The sequence below is a fragment of the Misgurnus anguillicaudatus genome, chromosome 14 (assembly GCF_027580225.2).
Source record: "Misgurnus anguillicaudatus chromosome 14, ASM2758022v2, whole genome shotgun sequence".
In the NCBI taxonomy this organism is placed as follows: Eukaryota; Metazoa; Chordata; class Actinopteri; order Cypriniformes; family Cobitidae; genus Misgurnus; species Misgurnus anguillicaudatus.
The window spans coordinates 28,073,104-28,094,240 of record NC_073350.2 but is presented as its reverse complement, the minus strand read 5'-3'; the positions used below and the strand labels follow the sequence as shown (position 1 = coordinate 28,094,240).

General features: G+C 34.3%; 1 protein-coding gene across 1 annotated transcript in view; it reads left to right on the top strand.

The window, feature by feature from the left end:
- The window catches only part of col6a1 (collagen, type VI, alpha 1), a 53,003-nt gene that overhangs the window by 3,466 nt on the left and 28,400 nt on the right, over nt 1-21,137 (top strand). Inside the window, exons 6-20 of the mRNA XM_073876182.1 lie at nt 287-307; nt 395-415; nt 500-544; nt 642-698; nt 3,200-3,241; nt 3,344-3,370; nt 3,466-3,492; nt 3,601-3,650; nt 5,440-5,488; nt 5,976-6,038; nt 9,035-9,097; nt 9,606-9,659; nt 9,750-9,785; nt 9,959-10,027; nt 10,628-10,684. Coding sequence (XP_073732283.1) covers nt 287-307; nt 395-415; nt 500-544; nt 642-698; nt 3,200-3,241; nt 3,344-3,370; nt 3,466-3,492; nt 3,601-3,650; nt 5,440-5,488; nt 5,976-6,038; nt 9,035-9,097; nt 9,606-9,659; nt 9,750-9,785; nt 9,959-10,027; nt 10,628-10,684 — 681 coding nt within the window. The remainder of the gene's footprint in view (nt 1-286; nt 308-394; nt 416-499; nt 545-641; nt 699-3,199; nt 3,242-3,343; nt 3,371-3,465; nt 3,493-3,600; nt 3,651-5,439; nt 5,489-5,975; nt 6,039-9,034; nt 9,098-9,605; nt 9,660-9,749; nt 9,786-9,958; nt 10,028-10,627; nt 10,685-21,137) is intronic.

Genomic DNA, 21,137 nt, shown 5'->3' with positions numbered 1-21,137 from the left:
TGGATTTATGGGTCTGACTTAGCAAAAACACACAGGGAGATGATTTTCCCAAACAGAAATGCATGAGAAACCCTTTTATCTGAAAAGACATATATAAACATTATCCAGCATACATCAAATCTAGTTTAAGTCTGTGTTACAGATATTATTAATACATTATTAATACCCACTGCAGTGCTTTATCAAATACGGCAACCATTGTAAGCAAGACTTTTGGTCACCTGCCAGTGGCGTGTGTTGATTTTTCTAATCTTATCTTGTTATCCTGTTTTGTTCTTCATTTCAGACAAATGAAACAAAGGATGTGGTATGTTGCTTTTATCATGTGCTTTTAAACATTGCTTGAGTTTGTACATTGGTGATATTAATCGTATCTTATCATTCTTTCCTTCAGTGCTGCTCCTTTGACTGCCACGTAAGTAACCCCAAACAAAATAAATCTGACTGATCTGTATAGATTGAACTCTTTCTTGTTACTAACTGATATATGTCTGTACAGCCTCCTCCTGGCATTGTAGGACCACTCGGTGAGAAAGGATATAGAGTGAGTAGTAAATAAATAAGCAAATGTATTAGTAAATACATTGCGAGCAGTTATGTCTTGATATGCACCGTGGCATTAACTTTTCCTTTTCCTGCAGGGAGAGCCTGGCAGACAAGGCATGCCGGGAGAGAAAGGAGATGTTGGATCTCCGGGAAGCATCTGCTATCTTCTGTTGATACAGTATGTATAGGAAGTGATAAAAAATGACAGAAACCTGAATGCACAGATATGAATTAGACTACAGAGGAATTCCTTTGGCACTTTCTGTGTAGTATTTCATTGGTTCCTGATTCAGAAAACATAAAGGATAAATACATACCATTGATGTTTACACTGCAAAAAATGATTTTCAAGAAATTAGTATTTTTGTCTTGTTTTCAGTAAAAATATCAAAAAATTGTTAAATAAAGATGCATTTTCTTGCTGAGCAGAACTACCCAAATAAGTCTAGTTTTTAGACCAAAAATATCAAATTTAAGTGATTTTGTGCATAAAACAAACAAAAAATCTGCCAATGGGGTAAGCAAAAAAATCTGGAACATTTTTATAAAACACTAAATTCAAGAAAAATTTGCTTACCCCATTGGCAGATTTTTTTTGCTTGTTTTATTTTTTGGTCTAAAAAATAGACTTATTTTCTTGGGTCGTTTTGCTCATCAAGAAAAAGCATCTTAATTTAAGAATTTTTAGATATTTTTACTGTAAGCAAGACAAAAATACTACGAAAATGTTTTCTTGAAAATAATTTTTTGTAGTGAAGTCAAGAAATTCCTGCAGATTTGAATAAACTCCTAAAATTAAGTATTTCACTTAATTGCATTATTTATTTATTTTGATCTGGTATATAATACAATAGCATAAAATCTCAAAGTCTCAAGCCATGTCTATATCTACAAGATTATTTTGGCTTGGGTTTGGGCTCCTTTGACCTATCAACTAGCAAGAATTCCCTAGCAACATGCTAGCAAGCACATCTGTACCGCCAGATGTGTCCATGAGAAAGTGCAGCTCACATTTTCTTCAAATATATAAAAAATATATATATATATATATATATACATTTGTATACATTTGAACATGTTGAATACCAGTGTTGGGGGTAACGCATTACAATGTGCATTACGTAATAATACTTTTCTGAAGTAACGAGTAAAGTAACGCATTACTTTTTAATGTACACATTAATAATAACTTTTTCAAAAAAGTAATCCAAGTTACTTTTTTAGTTTAATTAATTTGATTTAAAAAAAATAATGTACTGATTTAAACTGAACATAGTCACATTATGCACTCTATGCGTACACACGCCTGTGTGGGAAAAGTTTGAGTCGGAAACTGAGATGGAAGGTCAGAGCTCGATGTTTTTGTGATGAAATATGCAATTTTTTTGAATGCAGAACTTTTCGGTAATAAAAAACACCTGTAAGTCCTGAAAGAGATCAAGCTTAGACAAGAAAAAGTAACGCAAAAGTAACTAAAAAGTAACGTAAGCATTTCTTTCCATTAAAAGTAACTAAGTAGCGCAATTAGTTACTTTTCTTGGAAGTAACTTAATATTGTAATGCATTACTTTTAAAAGTAACTTTCCCCAACACTGCTGAATACTACACTAGTCAACATTTCAAGTGAATCAAAACCTCTTCTAACTTTTTAAACAATACTTTGATGAACTTTTTTGATCAACTTGAAATACTGACTAGTATATTTTTCACAAGGGTATAAAATCATTATGTCCAGTGAATGTCCCATGTGGCACAGGATCTCTTTTTCGATAACAAAATCAAAGCAAAACCCTGACGTGACCTACAGATGCTCACAGGCTCATTGACTGATGAAACTGTACTTTTGTTTCATTAAAAGACCTCCTTTCTGCCAAAAATACATTACGCAAATACCCATTGGGGTTTTATTAAACTAATAAGGACAGATTTTTGGCCCACATGGTAATAGCTAAACTATTAAATAGTTTATGGTTAGTGAGCCAGCTTTTCATTATTTTACAGTAGATGTTGATTGTGAAGACAAAACAATAATTAAACCCAAGACTGTTATGTAAAGACAAAGGAGCTAAATCATCAGTAGACTTCAAAGCCTTATAGGGAGAAAAAATGTTTTTATTACTTCTAACTTCCTCTGTTCTTGTTTTTCTTGACTTCGGGCCTGTTATATGTTGAAATTAAGAGTTGTTTGGTTTCAGAAATAGATAAAAAATGAACTGTATTTTGCACTAAAGTGCCAATTCAGATCCAGATTTCAAAGTGCAAAATCAGATCTAGATCTAGATAAAAAAAAAACATAGAAATATTTTTCTTGTAAAACAGTATTAATCTTAATGACCTTAAAGGTACAGAGCAGTGTTTTTATGCCACACAGAGTCACTTTCATCTGTGAATAGTCTACTTACAGTACAGTTTTCTCATAATCTTTAAACCATGCATAGCAGAAAGTATTTTAATATCCTGAAAATCGCCTATTTCACCCTTAACCTCCCTCTTTCCTTGTTTATCTTCTATTTATTATAATGTAAATAGGCCTGTTAATCAAGTCAAAGAGGGTCAAAAAGACATATTGTAAACAAACAGCGTTAGTTATTTATAAAAAACTTTTTTGCTGTGTTATCCTCTAACTTGTTTCTCTTTTCTCTCCTATTAGGGACATGCTGGTGATACAGGTCCTGTCGGTTATCAAGGAATGAAGGTTAGTATACCGTTTCTTACAAATATTTACATTTGTGTACATTAGAGTTGATTTGTGTGCTCTTGCTGGGGAATAATCTGTGATATTTTCCTTTTCTTCCAGGGTGACCAAGGAATAAAAGGTGAAAAGGTAAACAGAGGCTCATCTTTATTGCGGAAGAAGTCCCTCTTCATGTCATGTGCCTAAATGTAAAGGGTCACTAAAGCACTATTTTTTATTTACAGGGAGACAGAGGTCATGCGGGATACAAGGTGTGCTGAGCATTTATTATTATTATTATTCATTTTAATCATTTTCTTACTCATTTTTTACCAGTAAAGTGTTTGTGATGGTCAAATATCTTTCAATCATAATTTCAGGGAGAGAAAGGAAAGCATGGCCTTGATGGAATCGATGGGCGGAAGGGTGAGTGTTGTGGTCATTTTGCTGTGAAACAGAAACACCAAAAATTTACAAAAAGTAACAGTGCACAACCAACCTATTGAAACAATTAAAAGTTGTCATTTCAATATTGTTGTTTCAGTCAGGGGCTCAAAAAGAAATTTTGTTTGAAGTAAATGGGGACTGCCATCCAAAATGACAAAAAGTTTAAACACAACAGATTGACAAATGTGACCCCGTCTGTAAAAACCCAAAAAGTCAAGTTTTATGATTTACTGTTTTCTATCAAATTTTCCTACATAATGTAAAATGTTTCTATAAAATGTTTGAAATTAGTGTGAAATCAAGGATTTAAATCAAACTTTGATGCTGGATTTCACAGACAGGGATACAGTATTGAGGCCAAAAGTGATGTCTGGGGAGGAAAATGTATACAATATTTGAGATGTATGGTGCAAACTGGACAAAAAAAAAACAGTTTAGCAATGCTTATTAGAGAATATGGGTTTTATTCTTATATATATATATATATATATATAAAATATATAAAATGCATAGAAAAACAAAAAGCTCACATGTACTGAAGCATACATTGACTACAGTTTTATGTCTTTAAAAACTTTGCAAATGTGTGCAATTTTTAGCCAAGACTCCTTAAATTTTTTTCAAAGCTGAGCTTTGGTTCATACTCCAAACACACTAATGCAACATACACGCAACATACAATTTTAATGCATCTTTAACTATATGTTTATATAAAAAGCTAAGATGTCAATTGTTCAAAAGTTTGACATCACTTTTGGCCATTATCTCATGGACCAAACATACTAGAATATGTAAAAGAAAGTTTTAAAAATAACAATTATTAATATAAAATAAGATAATATAATATAATATAATATAATATAATATAATATAATATAATATAATATAATATAATATAATATAATAAGCTTAAATGACAACAATTTGTATATATTTTACACTGTAACGACACTGTAAAAAAGATTTGTTGGTTCAACTTAAAAAAAGTAAGTGTTCATGCTGCCTTAAAATGAATTTAACTTTATAATTTAAATTTAAAATATTTGTTGACAGAAATATTAGTTAATATCAACATTTTAAAACAAGTTAAAGTTAACTTATATTTTTTAAGTTGAATTAACTCAAACATTTTAATGCAGCATGAACACTTACTTTTTTTAAATTGAACCAGCAAATCTTTTTCACAATCTTATATCTAAAAAGAGCTTTTCCATTTTAAAGTGTTTCTCTTATCTTTCTGTATTACTTTTTACCTGGCAACATTTCATGTTAACAGTATGTACACTAAATGTTTTGCTTATACGAACACTGCATGCCCCTTTAGTCTGTCTTTGACTTTTCTCCATGCTTTCTATCTTGTAAGTGTTTCTCCATTTAGAAAATTGTGTTGGCTTTGTGTCTGTGACCCTTGACCTCATCTTGTCCTTAACCCTGGGTCATTTTACTCTGTTCAGCTTGTTCACAGCAGAATTCCCAACATGTTTTCTTTGGATGCCTGTCTGCACTACCCTATCTTATGATAAATCTGCATGCATTTAAACTTTATCTTGATGTTATTTACTACATTAATCCTTTTCTGCTGTTTTCTTTTTCTTTTTCTTAGTCTTTAATTACTTGGACTAACACTATGTTTCTTACAGTCTCATAGCATGATGTCATTCCGAAGTTAATTGCATGCAGTTTTGAGTGTTGACCCCGCACCATGCTGTACCTCCATGCTGCCAATTACCCAGTTTATGTTCCATCTGTTTGTATTATATTTCATAGGGTGAACCCGGATTCTCTGGTCTTCCAGGCTGCAAAGGGTCACCGGGGCCAGATGTGAGTATGTTACCTCCCTAGGTGTTTACAAGAGTTTTATATATGTTTATAGACAATCGTGACTATATATCAGTAAAGCGTACAGATGTGCGGCCGCGCGCGTGTTTGCGAGGCTGCGTCACTCTGATCCAGATGCATTTAAGATCCACATCTTTAAATACTGCAAGCTGATTGGATCATGTTATCTATACAGTACAGTCAATTGCAAATGTTCCCACCCCATCGAGCGATGCTGATAGGCTGTTTGGTGTGTCAGTCGGTTTTATAAGCAGCTGTTTCCACTCAGTCTGCATCTGGACAGGATGAAGGTTATTTGCCTCATGAACAGTCAAACATTTAGCAAATCTGACATCCAAGCTGCTCTCAGAAATCCTTCTGTGTTTCTACTTTGTTTACAAGATGTAATGGAGAATATACTGAAGAAAAGGTGTGATGTATGGTTGTATATATTCATTTAATTATAAATACGCCTTTTTGCACAATACAGGGCTTGCAAGGGGAAGCTGGCCCTAAAGGAGATCCCGGTCGATATGGAAGAAAGGGAGAGAAAGTAAGAGTAAAAATTGATAACCAAATGCTATCAGTTTTAATACAGTGACACCAGAACTTGAACGCTTGCTACACTTGAATACAGAAAATGCATTAAGTAACACAATGCAAAGTCTTTATTGTAAGGAGAAATAGCATAAGCACTCTACCATCATTTCTTTGCAACAGCCATTCTTTTGATATATTGTATTCAATATGTTATTCATTTATTTTTAGTTGTGCATCAGCGCACAAGTGCCCAAATGAAGAGTTTGGTTCCAAACGCCATGTATCCATTTTGACTAATTTGGGTAAAAACGTGTTTTCTATACCAAGAAAGATGAAAACCACTATTTTCTGTTACAAACTTTCACATAGCATCTTTAGGTTATAATAACATTACAAATTCAAATCCATCATTTGATTTTTAAAGATTTATTATAAAAACAATTTAGAATCAATTTAGAATCAATTTATAAATGTGCATTCATCATTGCCATGTTATATTCATTTAGTTTACTAGACTAGTGGTATAAACTGATAAAAAAATAAACAAAACACTTATTTTGTCATATTAAGAACAATGTTAATGTTGCTATCATTGTTGGGACGTCGTCACTAAACTTTTTTGACAGCGATCAAACTGCAAAAAATGATTTTCAAGATTTTTTTTGTGTTTTTGTCTTGTTTTCAGTAAAAATATCAAAAAATTCTTAAATGAAGATGCTTTTCCTTGATGAGCAAAATGACATAAGAAAATAAGTCTAGTTTTCAGACCAAAAATATCAAATTTAAGTGATTTTGTGCATAAAACAAGCAATTTTTACTTGAATTGTTCTTGAATTTAGTGTTTAAGAAAAATTTTCAAGATTTTTTTGGCTTGTTTTATGCACAAAATCCCTTAAATTTGATATTTTTGGTATAAAAACTACTTATTTTCTTGAGTTGTTTTGCTCATCAAGAAAAAGCATCTTAATTTAAGATTTTTTTAAATATTTTTTACTGAAAACAAGACAAAAATACTAAGAAATTTTTGTCTTGAAAATGATTTTTTGCAGTGTAAACAAAAAATCTTGAACATTTTTCTTAAACAAGAAAAATTTCAAGAAAAATTTGCTTACCCCATTGGAAGATTTTTTGCTTGTTTTATGCACAAAATCACTTACATTTTATATTTTTATAAAACTAGACTTATTTTCTTGGGTCGTTTTGCTCATCAAGAAAAAGCATCTTAATTTAAGAATTTTTAAATATTTTTACTGAAAACAAGACAAAAATACTAAGAATTTTTTTTCTTGAAAATAATTTTTTGCAGTGTAAGCAAAAAATCTTGAAAATTTGTCTTAAACAAGAAAATTTCAAGAAAAAATTGCTTACCGCACTGGCAGATTTTTTGCTTGTTTTATGCTCAAAATCACTTAAATTTTATATTTTTGATCCAAAAACTAGACTTATTTTCTTTGGTTGTTTTGCTCATCAAGAAAAAACATCTTAATTTAAGAATTTTTTAATGTTTTTACTGAAAACAAGACAAAAATACTAAGATTTTTTTGTCTTGAAAATCATTTTTTGCCGTGTAAGCAAAAAATCTTGAAAATTTTCCTAAACAAGAAAATTTCAAGAAAAAATAGCTTACCGCACTGGCAGATTTTTTGCTTGTTTTATGCTCAAAATCACTTAAATTTTATATTTTTGATCCAAAAACTAGACTTATTTTCTTTGGTTGTTTTGCTCATCAAGAAAAAACATCTTAATTTAAGAATTTTTTAATGTTTTTACTGAAAACAAGACAAAAATACTAAGATTATTTTTGTCTTGAAAATCATTTTTTGCAGTGTAAGCAAAAAATCTTGAAAATTTTCCTAAACAAGAAAATTTCAAGAATTTTTAAATATTTTTACTGAAAACAAGACAAAAATACTAAGATTTTTTTTTCTTGAAAATCATTTTTTTGTGGTGTAAGCAAAAAATCTTGAAAATTTGTCTTAAACAAGAAAATTTCAAGAAAAAATTGCTTACCGCACTGGCAGATTTTTTGCTTGTTTTATGCTCAAAATCACTTAAATTTTATATTTTTGATCCAAAAACTAGACTTATTTTCTTTGGTTGTTTTGCTCATCAAGAAAAAACATCTTAATTTAAGAATTTTTAAATGTTTTTACTGAAAACAAGACAAAAATACTAAGATTTTTTTGTCTCGAAAATTATTTTTTGCAGTGTAAGCAAAAAATCTTGAAAATTTGTCTTAAACAAGAAAATTTCAAGAAAAATTGCTCACCGCACTGGCAGATTTTTTGCTTGTTTTATGCTCAAAATCACTTAAGAATTTTTAGATATTTTTACTGAAAACGAGACAAAAATACTAAGAATTTTTTTTTGCAGTGCAGCTGTAAAATGTTTTGGACCTGCTCGATCTTTGTGACTTAATGAAAATAAGTAAAATAATGAAAGTTTTTCTTAAGATCCCCTGGGGTCAATGTGTTAGCATGACAGAAGCTTGATGCTGTTGTGTGAGAACAAGCAACAGCCGGCATTTCTCCGTCGAGTGGCTTACGTTTCTTCTCTGCCACAGAAAACCACCACAGGTTTATCAATGCCATCAAAAGTATTATTTTGTTTTTGTTTGTTTGTTGATCACGAAGTACAAAGTAGATGAGGAAAACAAGGATTCTGTGTGTATTCAACACGCCACCATTGTTGTTTACAGTGGGAATGGTGTGCTTTGCTTGGTTAAGCGGATTATTGCATTCTGTCGAGAAGGAGAAGTGGCGTTTATCGCGTTTTGGGAAAAAAGATGACGTCGGATTTCACGTAAAATGAATAATAAACTTTTTCATACTGACTGATATTGGTGGTAACTCATTTAAAAAAAGGCGTTTATCGTGTTTTGGAACCAAACTCTTCAAATATTTTAGCATCAATTACCCATCATGCTTCCAATATCTGCCCCACCCATGGCCACAACAATAAAACATGCAAATCTGAATATATAGAAACCTATCTGCCTGTTGTTTACAGGGTGACCCTGGCAAAGAGGGCGAACCAGGAAGACCCGGAAACTATGGACCTCCAGGACCAAAGGTACAGAGGAACATTTTCATTACTTAAATCCTTTTGTCTCATGATTTGGCTGGTTAATGTAACATTGCCATATTTTAACTTAATATGGCGTAATATGCTTGTAAATTTTATTCTTTTGGCTTTCACCATTGGCAGAATTTTGTGCAGTTTTATTGCTGAAGTCCAGTGCAAGGGTTGGCAGAAAATGTACAGGATTTAGTTATTTATAAATCACGCTTGATATATTCTGATCTGGCTCATTTCTTGATCGGACCATTTATTTAACACTGGTTGTTCAAGGAAGCAAACATTCACTTTTTTAGATACATGTTTGTTATTTTAGTCTGTTTATTAAAAGAAAAAATTAACTTTCCACACTCACCCAAATGCTCATCCAACAACCGTCACAAGGGATGCACTGTATGCACAATAAACGCATCTGCCAAACACGTAAATGTCAGTGCAGTATAACTAATAGTTTTCTATGGACTCTCGCCTACCCATAATCCCACTGTGTTTGTTTATTTAGGGTGACAGGGGTTCTCGTGGTCCCAATGGTGATAAAGGCGAGAGAGGAGATGATGTAAGCATTTCTCACAGACCTCGGTACTGTACTAAATTGTTTGACTTCATGTTATCTAACAGTTCATTGCTCTTTTTCCACTTGTTTCAGGGACCACCAGGACCAGACGGGCCTAGAGGAGAGAGAGTAATTGAACATTTTGATTTGCGTCTATCTTACTGTAACCAGATGTTGTATTGAGTCATGTTTCTAATCTGAGCGGTTGTCTTTCATATGTGTTTATTTGATGTACTGTATTTATGTGTGGGCCTTTACATAGGGTCAGAAAATTGAATGAAAGTTTTTTTTTATTCATGAAGGGTTTAGGTGGGGAGAAAGGTGAACAAGGTTCCCGTGGTAACAGAGGGCCTAGAGGCGAGCCTGGTGAGTATATTTCATTAGCAAAACTGTTTCGTAATGCATGTTTTGTGATGCAATGCTAAAACCCAAATTCAACACGAAAGGACAGAAGTCAAAGTGAAAGGGATGTTTGCAATCAGACTTTCTTTTCCAATATCTAATATTTCCAAGGAATAGGGATGGATATGATTTTCTCTGAGAATTGATTAAATTTTGAAATGTTTCTGTCTCAAAACATCGCCAGCTTGCATTGTTTGGAAATTTCAGCAATAGTGATGTCAGCCATGCTGTGTCTTTTTTAATCCAAAGTGATGAATATGATACACGATTACAAATTTTTTTTAATAACCTGCATGAATCACACAGAACAAGCCCAATAACATTGATCATTTTCTTGTTGACTTATATTTAATCCACTGCTGATTGAGATAACACAAAGGGTCTAGCTAATCAAATACACGTTTTTGCAAGATAAACACATCTTAAATCAATTATTATGTGTATTATGAGTGATCTGTAAATTGCATTGACAACTTGAAGCGTTGGTTTATATTTACTCAAGAAGATGAATAATATATTGACATTATGTTGCAATTGTTGATGCTTATATTTAATTGCTGTAGGGTGAGCCAGGACCCCGAGGTGAGCAAGGGCGTGAAGGATCGGCAGGACCAAACGGAGACCCAGTGAGTGTTCATGTGTGGTATCATGTTTGTATCGGGGGGCAACCTTCCGAATGAAGTGACTTAATTCAATGCAATTTTGCAATTCAGCAATTCAGCGACAGGCCACTAGAGACTAGATTCCCATAGACCTCCATGTTAAAATGTCTAACTTTACAGTAGAAAATAATATGTTTACAGCCTGGTACAATAAGTGTTCTATAAGTGGTCTATATAACTCATTTTGCCCTGTATGACAATTGTGAGGGGTGGGATTTTTTTTGTAACTCATCCGTTTAAATTATATTAAGCCTTAAAGTTGTGCATAATTAAGGGCGTGGCCACTTGAGTGATGGGTGAACTGCCACTGATGTCACTACTGTCAAGCTAGGTGGGTGTGGTTTCAGCAACCAGACACCTCAGCTTCACCCAAGTCCCGCCTCTTTACCCGTTTTCGGTTATCCGCGAGTGATATGGGGTGACGCGCATCCAAGATGGCCATATATTTTACCAACATGATCTCAAGAACAGTTGTGTTATAGTCACACAATTTGATTAATTTATTTGTGTCCATGGCACGAAATTCAGCTTTTTTTCGTGCCTTGAGGACAAATTTTTCGTGACACTCGCACAAATTTCTATAAATAGTTTTTCGTGTCCATGGCACGACTTTCTTTTTCATGTGATTTTATGTATTGTTTTTATGTTTTTCTATTTTTAAATCATTGTCGCTTGGGGTTAGATTTGGGGTTTGGGTTAGGATGTATTATGTACTGGTTTCTACATGTTTTTCTTCTGCTTTTAAAACTATTCTCACCCTGAGTTGGGGTTAGAGTTGGGGTTTAGGTTAGGATGTCTAAAAATGTAATTCTAACCCCAACCCCAAGCGACAATGGTAAGAAAATAGGAAAAAACAATGGGAAAATACATCAAATGAAACGAAAAATAAAGTCGTGCGACGGACATAAAAACTATTTATAGAAATTCGTGCGAGTGTCACGAAAAAGACATTCGTGCTCAAGAAACGAAAAAGCTGCATTTCGTGCCATGGACACAGATAAATGAATAAACTTTTGCGTGACTATAACACAACTTTCCGTGAAATCAGTCTGTTTTTTACAGTTTATGGTTTGTACAGTTAAAAGTTTATCTGTCACATCCGTAGTACAGTAGTAGTAAAAGACATTTAGGCTTAATGTACGTAAAGACCCTTTAAATATTTTTCCGTATAGAGATCAAACATTAGGTTGAGACATATTAAAGGGATAGTCTACTCAAAAATTAACTTGGGTTAATACAGATGTGGCCTTTAAAAACGCGCGTTTTCTCCCGCGGCATTCGCCAATTCGTCTCGCAGAGTCCTGCAGCATTCTGCAAGTGCTTTCGGGGGGGGCTACTTTTCCCTTTCCCTTAATGTGTTTCGCTTCAAAGAATATCCACCAGGTGGCGCATAAAAACATTGTCATTGCCGTTGTTTCCAGAAGTTAATAAGGGCATTGCTGAATATTTTACATTGAAAACAGCAAAGTGATATGTCAACGCCTTCTTGCCAGCATAACAGCGCATACAAATATTAAGATGACTGTACGTGCAATGCGCATTTATAGTAAGTGCAACAGATAATTTAGTGTGAGCCTAATAAACGCGACTCGTGATATAGGGTTGCTATTTACAATGAATATCTTAATTATTTGTGTTGTCGAATTTTGACACCGTTTCATTGTTTGTTCATAATATTTATAATTGTCAGTTTTTCAAAAAGTATCAATATTTTAAAGAGATTAATGTGGTATAAAAAAGACATGTTTTAAAGTTTAAAACGTTGTAAAAAATATAGTAGTATTCTTATATTTTAAGAATAACAATATGATACATTTATACTCCGCTAAAATGCTTTACATATGGAAAGAGGAATTCTTCTCAGAACAGATATTTTTATGTTATTATTAAGACGTAGGCTACATCTAATAAAATAGCGAACAGAGAAACTGTGCCTTTTGCGGACGAAAAACACCTCCGAAATATTGAGTTTATGAATATTTACACTTACAATATGTACTTTGTGAAATGTGTGTGTAATAATTTTATAACATGTGGCTGTAGAGACAAACACGCTGCGTCGCCTTTCAGATATCTTACACGTTCGCATTCAACACTTTTCAAAACGTATTTATATTAAATCTAATGAATAATTATAAATTATGACATGAGAAAATTAGAAGTGTGCAAAAGAGCACAGTTCAGATATTGTTAATTAAAGCGGTTTTATACACCTTTCTGCCTTGTTTAAATTAACAAGAATTTTATTTGCCACTGTCAACACGTTTTGTGATTGATTTAATGATTTATTACAGAAACTTCTATGAAGCAAAGCTATTGTACTAAGCATCTCTATATATATATAAATAAATATATATATATATATATGTTATAAATGTTGTAAAAAATATATTAGTATTCTTATATATTAAGAATAACAATATGATACATTTACATTGCGCTAAAATGCGTTACATATGGAAAGAGGAATTATTCTCAACCACCACCAATAAAGTTTAAACATTATTTTTTAGAAAAACGCCTCGGAAGTGTTGAGTTTATGAATATTTACACTTACAATATATACTTTGTGAAATGTGTGTTTAAAATAATAAATTTCATAACATGTGTATAAAGACAAACACGCCGCGTTGCATGATTTTATAAATACCGAGGTCCATATAAGTATTTTCTAGGGCATGCACCCCAGGAAAAAAACTTCTTATTTCCCTGCTCTACATATATGACTTTTAATAAATCAGAAAACCAAAGAATCAAATACCTATAGATTTCAAACCATATTAGTATGCAGAAAACTTTTGTTGGTCATTAGGAATACATTGTAATAATTATTTTACCATCCTGGGCACACTGCTGCACACTTTCTCTTCTTTTGTTATTTAATTAACTTTAATGACTTTAACAGGTAGGCCTTACTAAATGCAATAAAATGTTCAAGCCAAAATATGAACATTTAAACTCCGTGCACGCGCACTACGGGTGGATGAAGCGTTGTACCGCGCACGTGATGCATCGTTTTCAAGTTCAAGCTTAGCAGCACAACACAGTGAATCTAATCATTATACAGTAAAAAAACATATCTTCAATAATTAAAGGGTGGCGTTGAATTTTGTTAATAAACACGCTGAATAACGGAAAGTGAATTACTGGAGGGAGTAAGAGCAGCGCATTAAATCTGGACACCCATATGTGCTCAACTGCAGTAATGTTTCTTGTCCTGTCACCTTGACAGTCACTGCGGTTTCACATTTCTCGTCATTAAACTGCTGTATATAATAGTCAGCGTTTGATTACTTAGGCTACATCTTTCTTGCACTACCACTAACTGCGCATCTGACCTGTGTTGCACCTCTGTCTGACTGGTTTGATTTTATTGGTCATCTCGGTTTCATTTTGACTTTATCTTAAAACTTAATAGACCCTTTAACTGTTTGTACACAATGATGACATGGCACCGTATGCGTGCGCATTTGGGCAACGGAGCTATGGCAAGAATCAGCAGCAACTGACCCATTTCACAAAAAATTCACACGGCCGCGCCGCTCCATTAGCATGCTACACTTGCTACTTTAGCGGGTTGAAATGCATATACATATTAGGCTATATATTTGGTGTGTTTGACTTTCTGCCGAACTGCGCGATCCAATCGGCATATGAAATTACTATAGCGGCGCGAAAGTGACTGGGGAGCAGACTGGTGTAGCGCTACAAAAACCCACAGCCGAGTGACAGCAAAGTACCGCGAGAGCGATTCCAGTTATCACGTGGAGAAATCCGCTTTGAATCGCTCTCGCGGTACTTTGACATCACCAAGAGGTCTGCTTAGAGCAAACTTGTGACTTGCATAACAATAGGTGTGTTCGACTTCATGCGGCGCTGCGCAGACCGATCGGCGGCTGACTTGAAGCAGTGCATTTTGGTTAGTACTTTTGTCCGACTTCAGCTGGCGCTGCAGGCACGTGACTGTGTCATATGGTTTTTAAGTACCGCGAGAGCGTTTCGAGAGTAGCCGGCTAGCTCAGCCGGTGCAGCTTCTCCAGAGCGGCTGCCCGGAGTTGTGATGACGTAACAGCTTTACTTGATTGGTCGCCTCATTGATGACAACGATCACGTGCGTTTCAAGTTTAATCCAACCTTTAGTTTCACTAATAAACATTATAATTTCATGTTTTAAAACAGGAAAAAACACTTTAATATCCTTAAATATGTTATATTGTGTCGTGTAATAAAATAAAAATGAAAATAACATACTCTATTGGTATTTTAATAATATATGCTTGTTTCCCGTTATTTTCGGGTATACAGTATAAGCAGCAATTAAAATATTCGATATAAAATGTTTCTGGTTGCAACTTTTTATTAAAAGGTTTGTTTTTATCAAATTCAGCATCTAAGTCACTTCATTTGCGATTACAAACAAGGAAACACGGCGCACACGTCACTACGGCAAGCAGCAGGTGTCCGGCTTGACGGCTCCGTCTTCAGTTCCTCCCTCGACTGCAAGCGGCAAACCTCGCCGATCGGTCTGCGCAGCGCCAGATGATCTCGAACACACCTAATGACTTTGTCCCACCTCTGCTAAGACGTCACATGCCGATCGGTCTGCGCGGTGCAGGAAGAAGCCACACGAGCGCTGAGCGTTGAGTCAAATTATAAGAGGAGCGTAAGAAAATGATCGAGGTCTGGTCAGGGAATTAACCCAACACAAAGTGAAAATGATAGCAATGACTCTAAGATCTATGGACATGCACATCAGTGTTTTATTTGTGTGGAGAAAATGACAATTTGAAATAGTGTCCAACACAATACTCTACCATTATACTCAAATAAGTAGGGCCTACATGCACTGCTCCCAAACGTGATGTGTTTTGGTGTTGCTTGTAATCTGGAACTTGGTGTATTTCAAATGTGTTTGTTAAGTGTCTCCACATGAAAACGGAATGCCCTCCCCCCGCACAGTCATGCAATGAGAACCAGAAAAACCGGTTTCTAACCATTTTATTTACATGTGAATAGTGAGAGCACCCCCTCAGGAGCTGTAGGACGGTTTTTTATAAGCGTAAACCAGGACTAAGCCTTAGTTTAAATAGAATATACAATTAGTTTTAACAAACATGCCTTACTAAAAACATTATTTGTCTGCATTTTGAGGCAAAACAAAGGGCATGGCCGTCCGGACCTCGGTAATTTTCTGACGCTTGTCTTATTTGACTCAATGCTCAGCGCTCGTTTGACGATCTTGCGGCGCCACGCAGACCGATCGGACGGCATGTGACATCTAAGCACCGCGAGACAGTAGGCCTACAGCTTGCTTTTGAATAGATCTCACGGTAGTGTGATGTCACAGACCAACGGGTCTGCGCTGCGCCCCATTAGGTAAAATAAAGTGAAAATTATTCCTAGATGACCAATAAAATCATACCAGGCAGACATCAAAGGAGGACGGATACCTCAGTTAGTGGAAGTACCAGAAAGATAGGTTAAATTGGGCCGGAGCACAGCTCCGCCTCCTCGGGTCCACAACACACCTTGCCGGAGCTCCGGTCCGTCTCCTTCAGCAACAGGGTTTGGTAAAATATAAAGTGTATAAAGTGTGCACAAATGCCAACAAATTATTTCTAAAAGTAGCAATATTTTAAAGAGATAAATGTGGTATAAAGAAAGACATGAGAAAAGTAGAGGTATGCAAAAGAGCACAGTTCAGATATTGTTAATTCAAGCGGTTTTATACACCTTTCAGCTTTGTTTGAATTGACAAGCATTTTATTAGGCACTGTCAAAACATTTTATGATTGATTTACTGATTTATTACAGAAACTTGTTGTCAGAAGCAAAGCTATTGTACTAAGCATCTTTATATGTATGTTTTAAATTTAAAAGTGTTGTAAAAATATATGAGTATTCTCTTATATTAAGAATAACAATATGATACATTTATATTGCGCTAAAATTATTTTGCCATATAAATTATTCTCAACCACCACCAATAAAGTTTTAACATTATTCTTTAGGAAAAAAACGGCGTTTAAACCCGTGGAGCGAACAAGAAAACATATGTTTATATGCTCATTCGGCATATCATATGATATTTTTTATTTAGTTTTACAGTTTTAAAAGTGGCAAAAAAAGTTCTTAAAATCTAACTGGTCTCTGTAAATATAACTGCAGATGACAGCAGATTAGATTCAGTTCACCTACTAAGAAATAGGAGAAGCGATGATTTGTGATTGATTGGGGCTAATAGAATGACGGTCTGCCACACTCAAAATACACCAAACCAAATGAGCACTTTATATTACACTAAAGCAACACACAATGTGCAAGTCATGACCATGGCCGGGTTTCCCAAAAGCATCGTAAGGCTAAGTAGATCGTAAAAACGATCGTACGAATCATCTTAGAATTACGGGCTGTTTCCCAAAAGCTTCGTAACGTAAGTTGAACTTGAAAATCATCGTAGATCTACGAATGCTCTGGAGTAATCGTTCATTCATAAGTGCTTTTGGGAAACCGGGCCCAGGCCTTGACGCTTTGTGTGTTCGACTTTAAATGGTGGGGCGCTGACTGGTCGGCGTTTGACATCAGAGTACCGCGAGAGCAAAGGTAAAGTCGGACCATTTGTAACATTTCGACTTGCTCTCGCGGTACTTTGATGTCTTCGGTGCCGAACTGTCTGCGCAGCGCCACAAAGAAACGCCCTTTGACTCTTTACAGCAGAGTACCAGCAACATGAGAAGTGGTGGCACGCAAAAGGAAGTGAAGGTACGCAGTACGCTAAAATATAAAGTGTCTGTACTGCGAGCACTGGTCTAGTTATTTACATCGTGTGTTGCTCTTTCACCATTGTGCACCCGCGCACTCGCTCTGTAGTTTGTAGCTCGCGCTCCTAATTTTAGTTATAGAAATTCATTTAAAATAACTTACAGCGTAGTAGGCCTAGATTTGCGTTTAAACAAAGCAACTGCAAGGTTTTCTTTTGATTCGCTCGCTGAGAGGAGATTAGAATTGGGGGTTGGCAAAGAATTGGCAGACCTGGGGGTGGGTGGTTTTTAATTTCTTGACTTTCTGTGTCAGTGGTAGCTGCTACTAGACGCATTACATTTTGGAATGAACTTCCTTCATGTCGTTTTATTTATACACTGTAAAAAATATTTTCTGAATTTGTAAGTAAAGTTAGCATTAAATATGTATTACAATTTTAAATGATTTTTTGCTTTTATTATAATTATAACTTAAATAACTGTAAAAATATTATGTGTAATTTTTAATGTGTAATATTAAAAATAATATTACACATTTTTTTATCAAAAAGACAAATAACTTGATTCTCATTAATAATAGGCATGGAAAACAAACTTCTAATTTTCAAACCCTCATACAGCTTGTGCCTATCTGCGTTGAACTTGAGAGCGCTTTAAGCGTTTATTGTGTCTTTCAGCACATTACATATATGACCCATTCTGTCTAAATGAGTGGGATGTTTTCAAATACCCTATTAATTAAACATCTAATACGTTTTCTGAGAGTGAAATGATTAATACTAAGATGCATGTCATGTCTGACATCTTGGTTTCGGTTTAAAAACATGCAGGAATTTGAAAATAAAATCCGGAACTTGCTTGATGTTTAAAAAGTTATTAAGAGAGATAAAGTTCGGGACTGATTTATGTTAAAAAGTTATTAAGATCAACAAGACTCGTACTGACTGACAGATCCGAAACCAACGCACAGACACGCAAGTACCTGCAGACAGAATAGTAAAAAAATCTGTTTTGGCAAGAATTTACGAAAGCATATTAAGCATTACAAAAAACTTGTTAAGCTCATTATTAAATATGTCCATAGCCTACAGCGTTTGCGCGAACAGAACGAATTGTTTAAAAAAAAACTCTCTCATTAATCTTCATCTAAATTAATAAATAATCAGATATTCGTTTATAATTTTAAATAACAGTATTCTCTATTATTTAAAGTCAGTTTTAGTTCAAAACAAGCAAAATTATTTTAAACAAGGTAATTAGAAAGTTGTAATTCAAATGTTTCAGCTGTTATTTACTAACTTTTTTATGTTAATTGCAATTCATGTCATAATAATCTTCAGTATACATTTTGCTTTTAAAATGTTACATTTTCATATTTTTATCTATTTACTTGTTTATTTTATATTCACCTAGATTGACAATGAAGCTGGCTTTAACTTGAAGTAATTTAAAGATCATCTGTGACCGAAGTCACGGAGACACGGAGTTATTAACGAATATTTTATTATCAGAGTGCAGCATTTTATCAAGGTTTTCTGGTCTTGTGTAATTAAATAAAACAAAAAAACTAAAATGGTAATTTTTTACAGTTGGATTAAAAGAAGCTTGATATTAGGAGCGTTTTAAAACTAATTCCAAAACATCTCGAGTTTCTAAATAAGGGACGCGCAGAAAATGTCATTCATTCATGTAATTTTATAGATTACACTCATTCACTTAACACACATATTATGCGTGCTTTAAGGGCTTTATAATTTAGCTGTAAACACTTGATTATGTCTGGCCGAATATTTTTTCTGCTATTCGGATGAATTCGTTATTCGTTTTAAAGCCATTATCCGTGCCCTTGCGAATAACGTATTCGGCTTCGGGCACATCCCTAATATATATATTTATTTATTTATGTTTGACGAATGCTTATCAGTACATACTTTTTGGTTTCTTCAACTTTAAAGATGAATATTCTCCTTTAGAGATGGGCAATTTTTTGCAATCCCGAAAAAACAAAGAACGGCACACTGCCACTATAGCTCTCAACATTTACCATCCAAAAGACAACGCTTCGACCAAAACGTTGTCTTTTAAACAACAAATATTGAGAGCCACAGCAGCAGTGCGCCGCCCCTTGTCCCCTCGTGATTTAGTGTTTTTGTGATCGAGCACCTGTCTCATAATATTTTTGGATGTGCACACTTCTTATTCAATTTTTTGCAGTAGCACATTATATTCAAAATTTTGAGCTCATAAAAAAAGATTTTTCGCTTATTTAAATGACATGTTTATGTTTTTATGCACGTTTAGATTTGGTGCAATTTCAACGATTAGAATCTGATTTGGTTACAAACATTCCTCAAAATATCTTTCTTTGTGTTCATCAGAGCAAAGACATTTATACAGGTTTGTAACAACATGAGAGTAAATAATGACATGATTTTCATTTTTGGGTAAACTATCCCTTTAATTTGCTATCAGTTGCATTTGATATTTAAAGGAAGAACCTTCTTATTCTTGGGAACATCTGATTGGACGAAAATCTTTCTAGTGCAGGATGAGTCATCAAAATGTTGCATCCGTTTTCCTGGAAGAGAGAGACTGTATCTATTTAAATCTGAATATTTTGTGACGATGTGGCAGTAAACTAGCAAATAGATGTTCTCAAAGTTGGCCTGGATACCACAAAACTCTTTTCATTTTAATGGGATCCAGACAGAATTACAGTATATGCTACAGAATTGTGCATTATGTAAAACATAGGATCCCAATGCAGAGTTTGAACATGGATGAAAGCCTCAGAACACAGGCATGTTGTAAGAGCCCCTAAATTCTCTCAGGCTATTGGGCCTATGATATAAGATAACATAAGAAATACATCCAGTGGTGTGGCCTTTTGTGGTGGTTCAGCAGTGGGAGGAGAACAGATCGAAAGATCTATACGTTCCTGAGGTCAGATGGACTCCAGATGGACATTGTTAGTCACGGGCTGGGCGAGTTCAAACCTGAACAGCAGATGCAGTTCAACAGATGTATTTTAATACTAAAAACAAATGTGCTCTGACAAAAATAACTTGTGCTTTATGTAGTAAATGATGATGTCATTTGAGCATAGCTATAAGGTTGAATAGGTGTTTTCTAGGTGATTAACACATCGTAGATCTTTTTATGAAGGAATCTAATGATTGTTTTGGATGTTTTGTTGTAACAAAGAGTTGACTTTAGAATAGAAATGCGATACATCTAAAGATTTGGATCCATAAAGCCAAAAATGGTTATTCTATAACATGGGTTTTCAAACGTTATGATGCCAAGACTCCCAAATACTGTATCATGAATCTTTTGTGAGGGACCCCTAAGTAAAATAATATAAATTGATATATTTTTATGTATAGCGAATATACAGTTTTCTACATGTATCTGAAAATATAACACATTATTTTCTGTGAATGTACAATACTGGCGGGTCTGATGGCGGCTGTCCGCTGTGAATCTGAACGCTGCTCAAATCCCTGCCGTGCCAATCACATAGTTTAACATTAAATATATCATATTTGTCCCAAATCGTTAATTATTAACATAGGCTGCTAACGCATATGTTGCATGTTAAAGGGGACATTTAACAAGACTTTTTTAAGATCAAATCTTTGGTGTCTCCAGAGTAC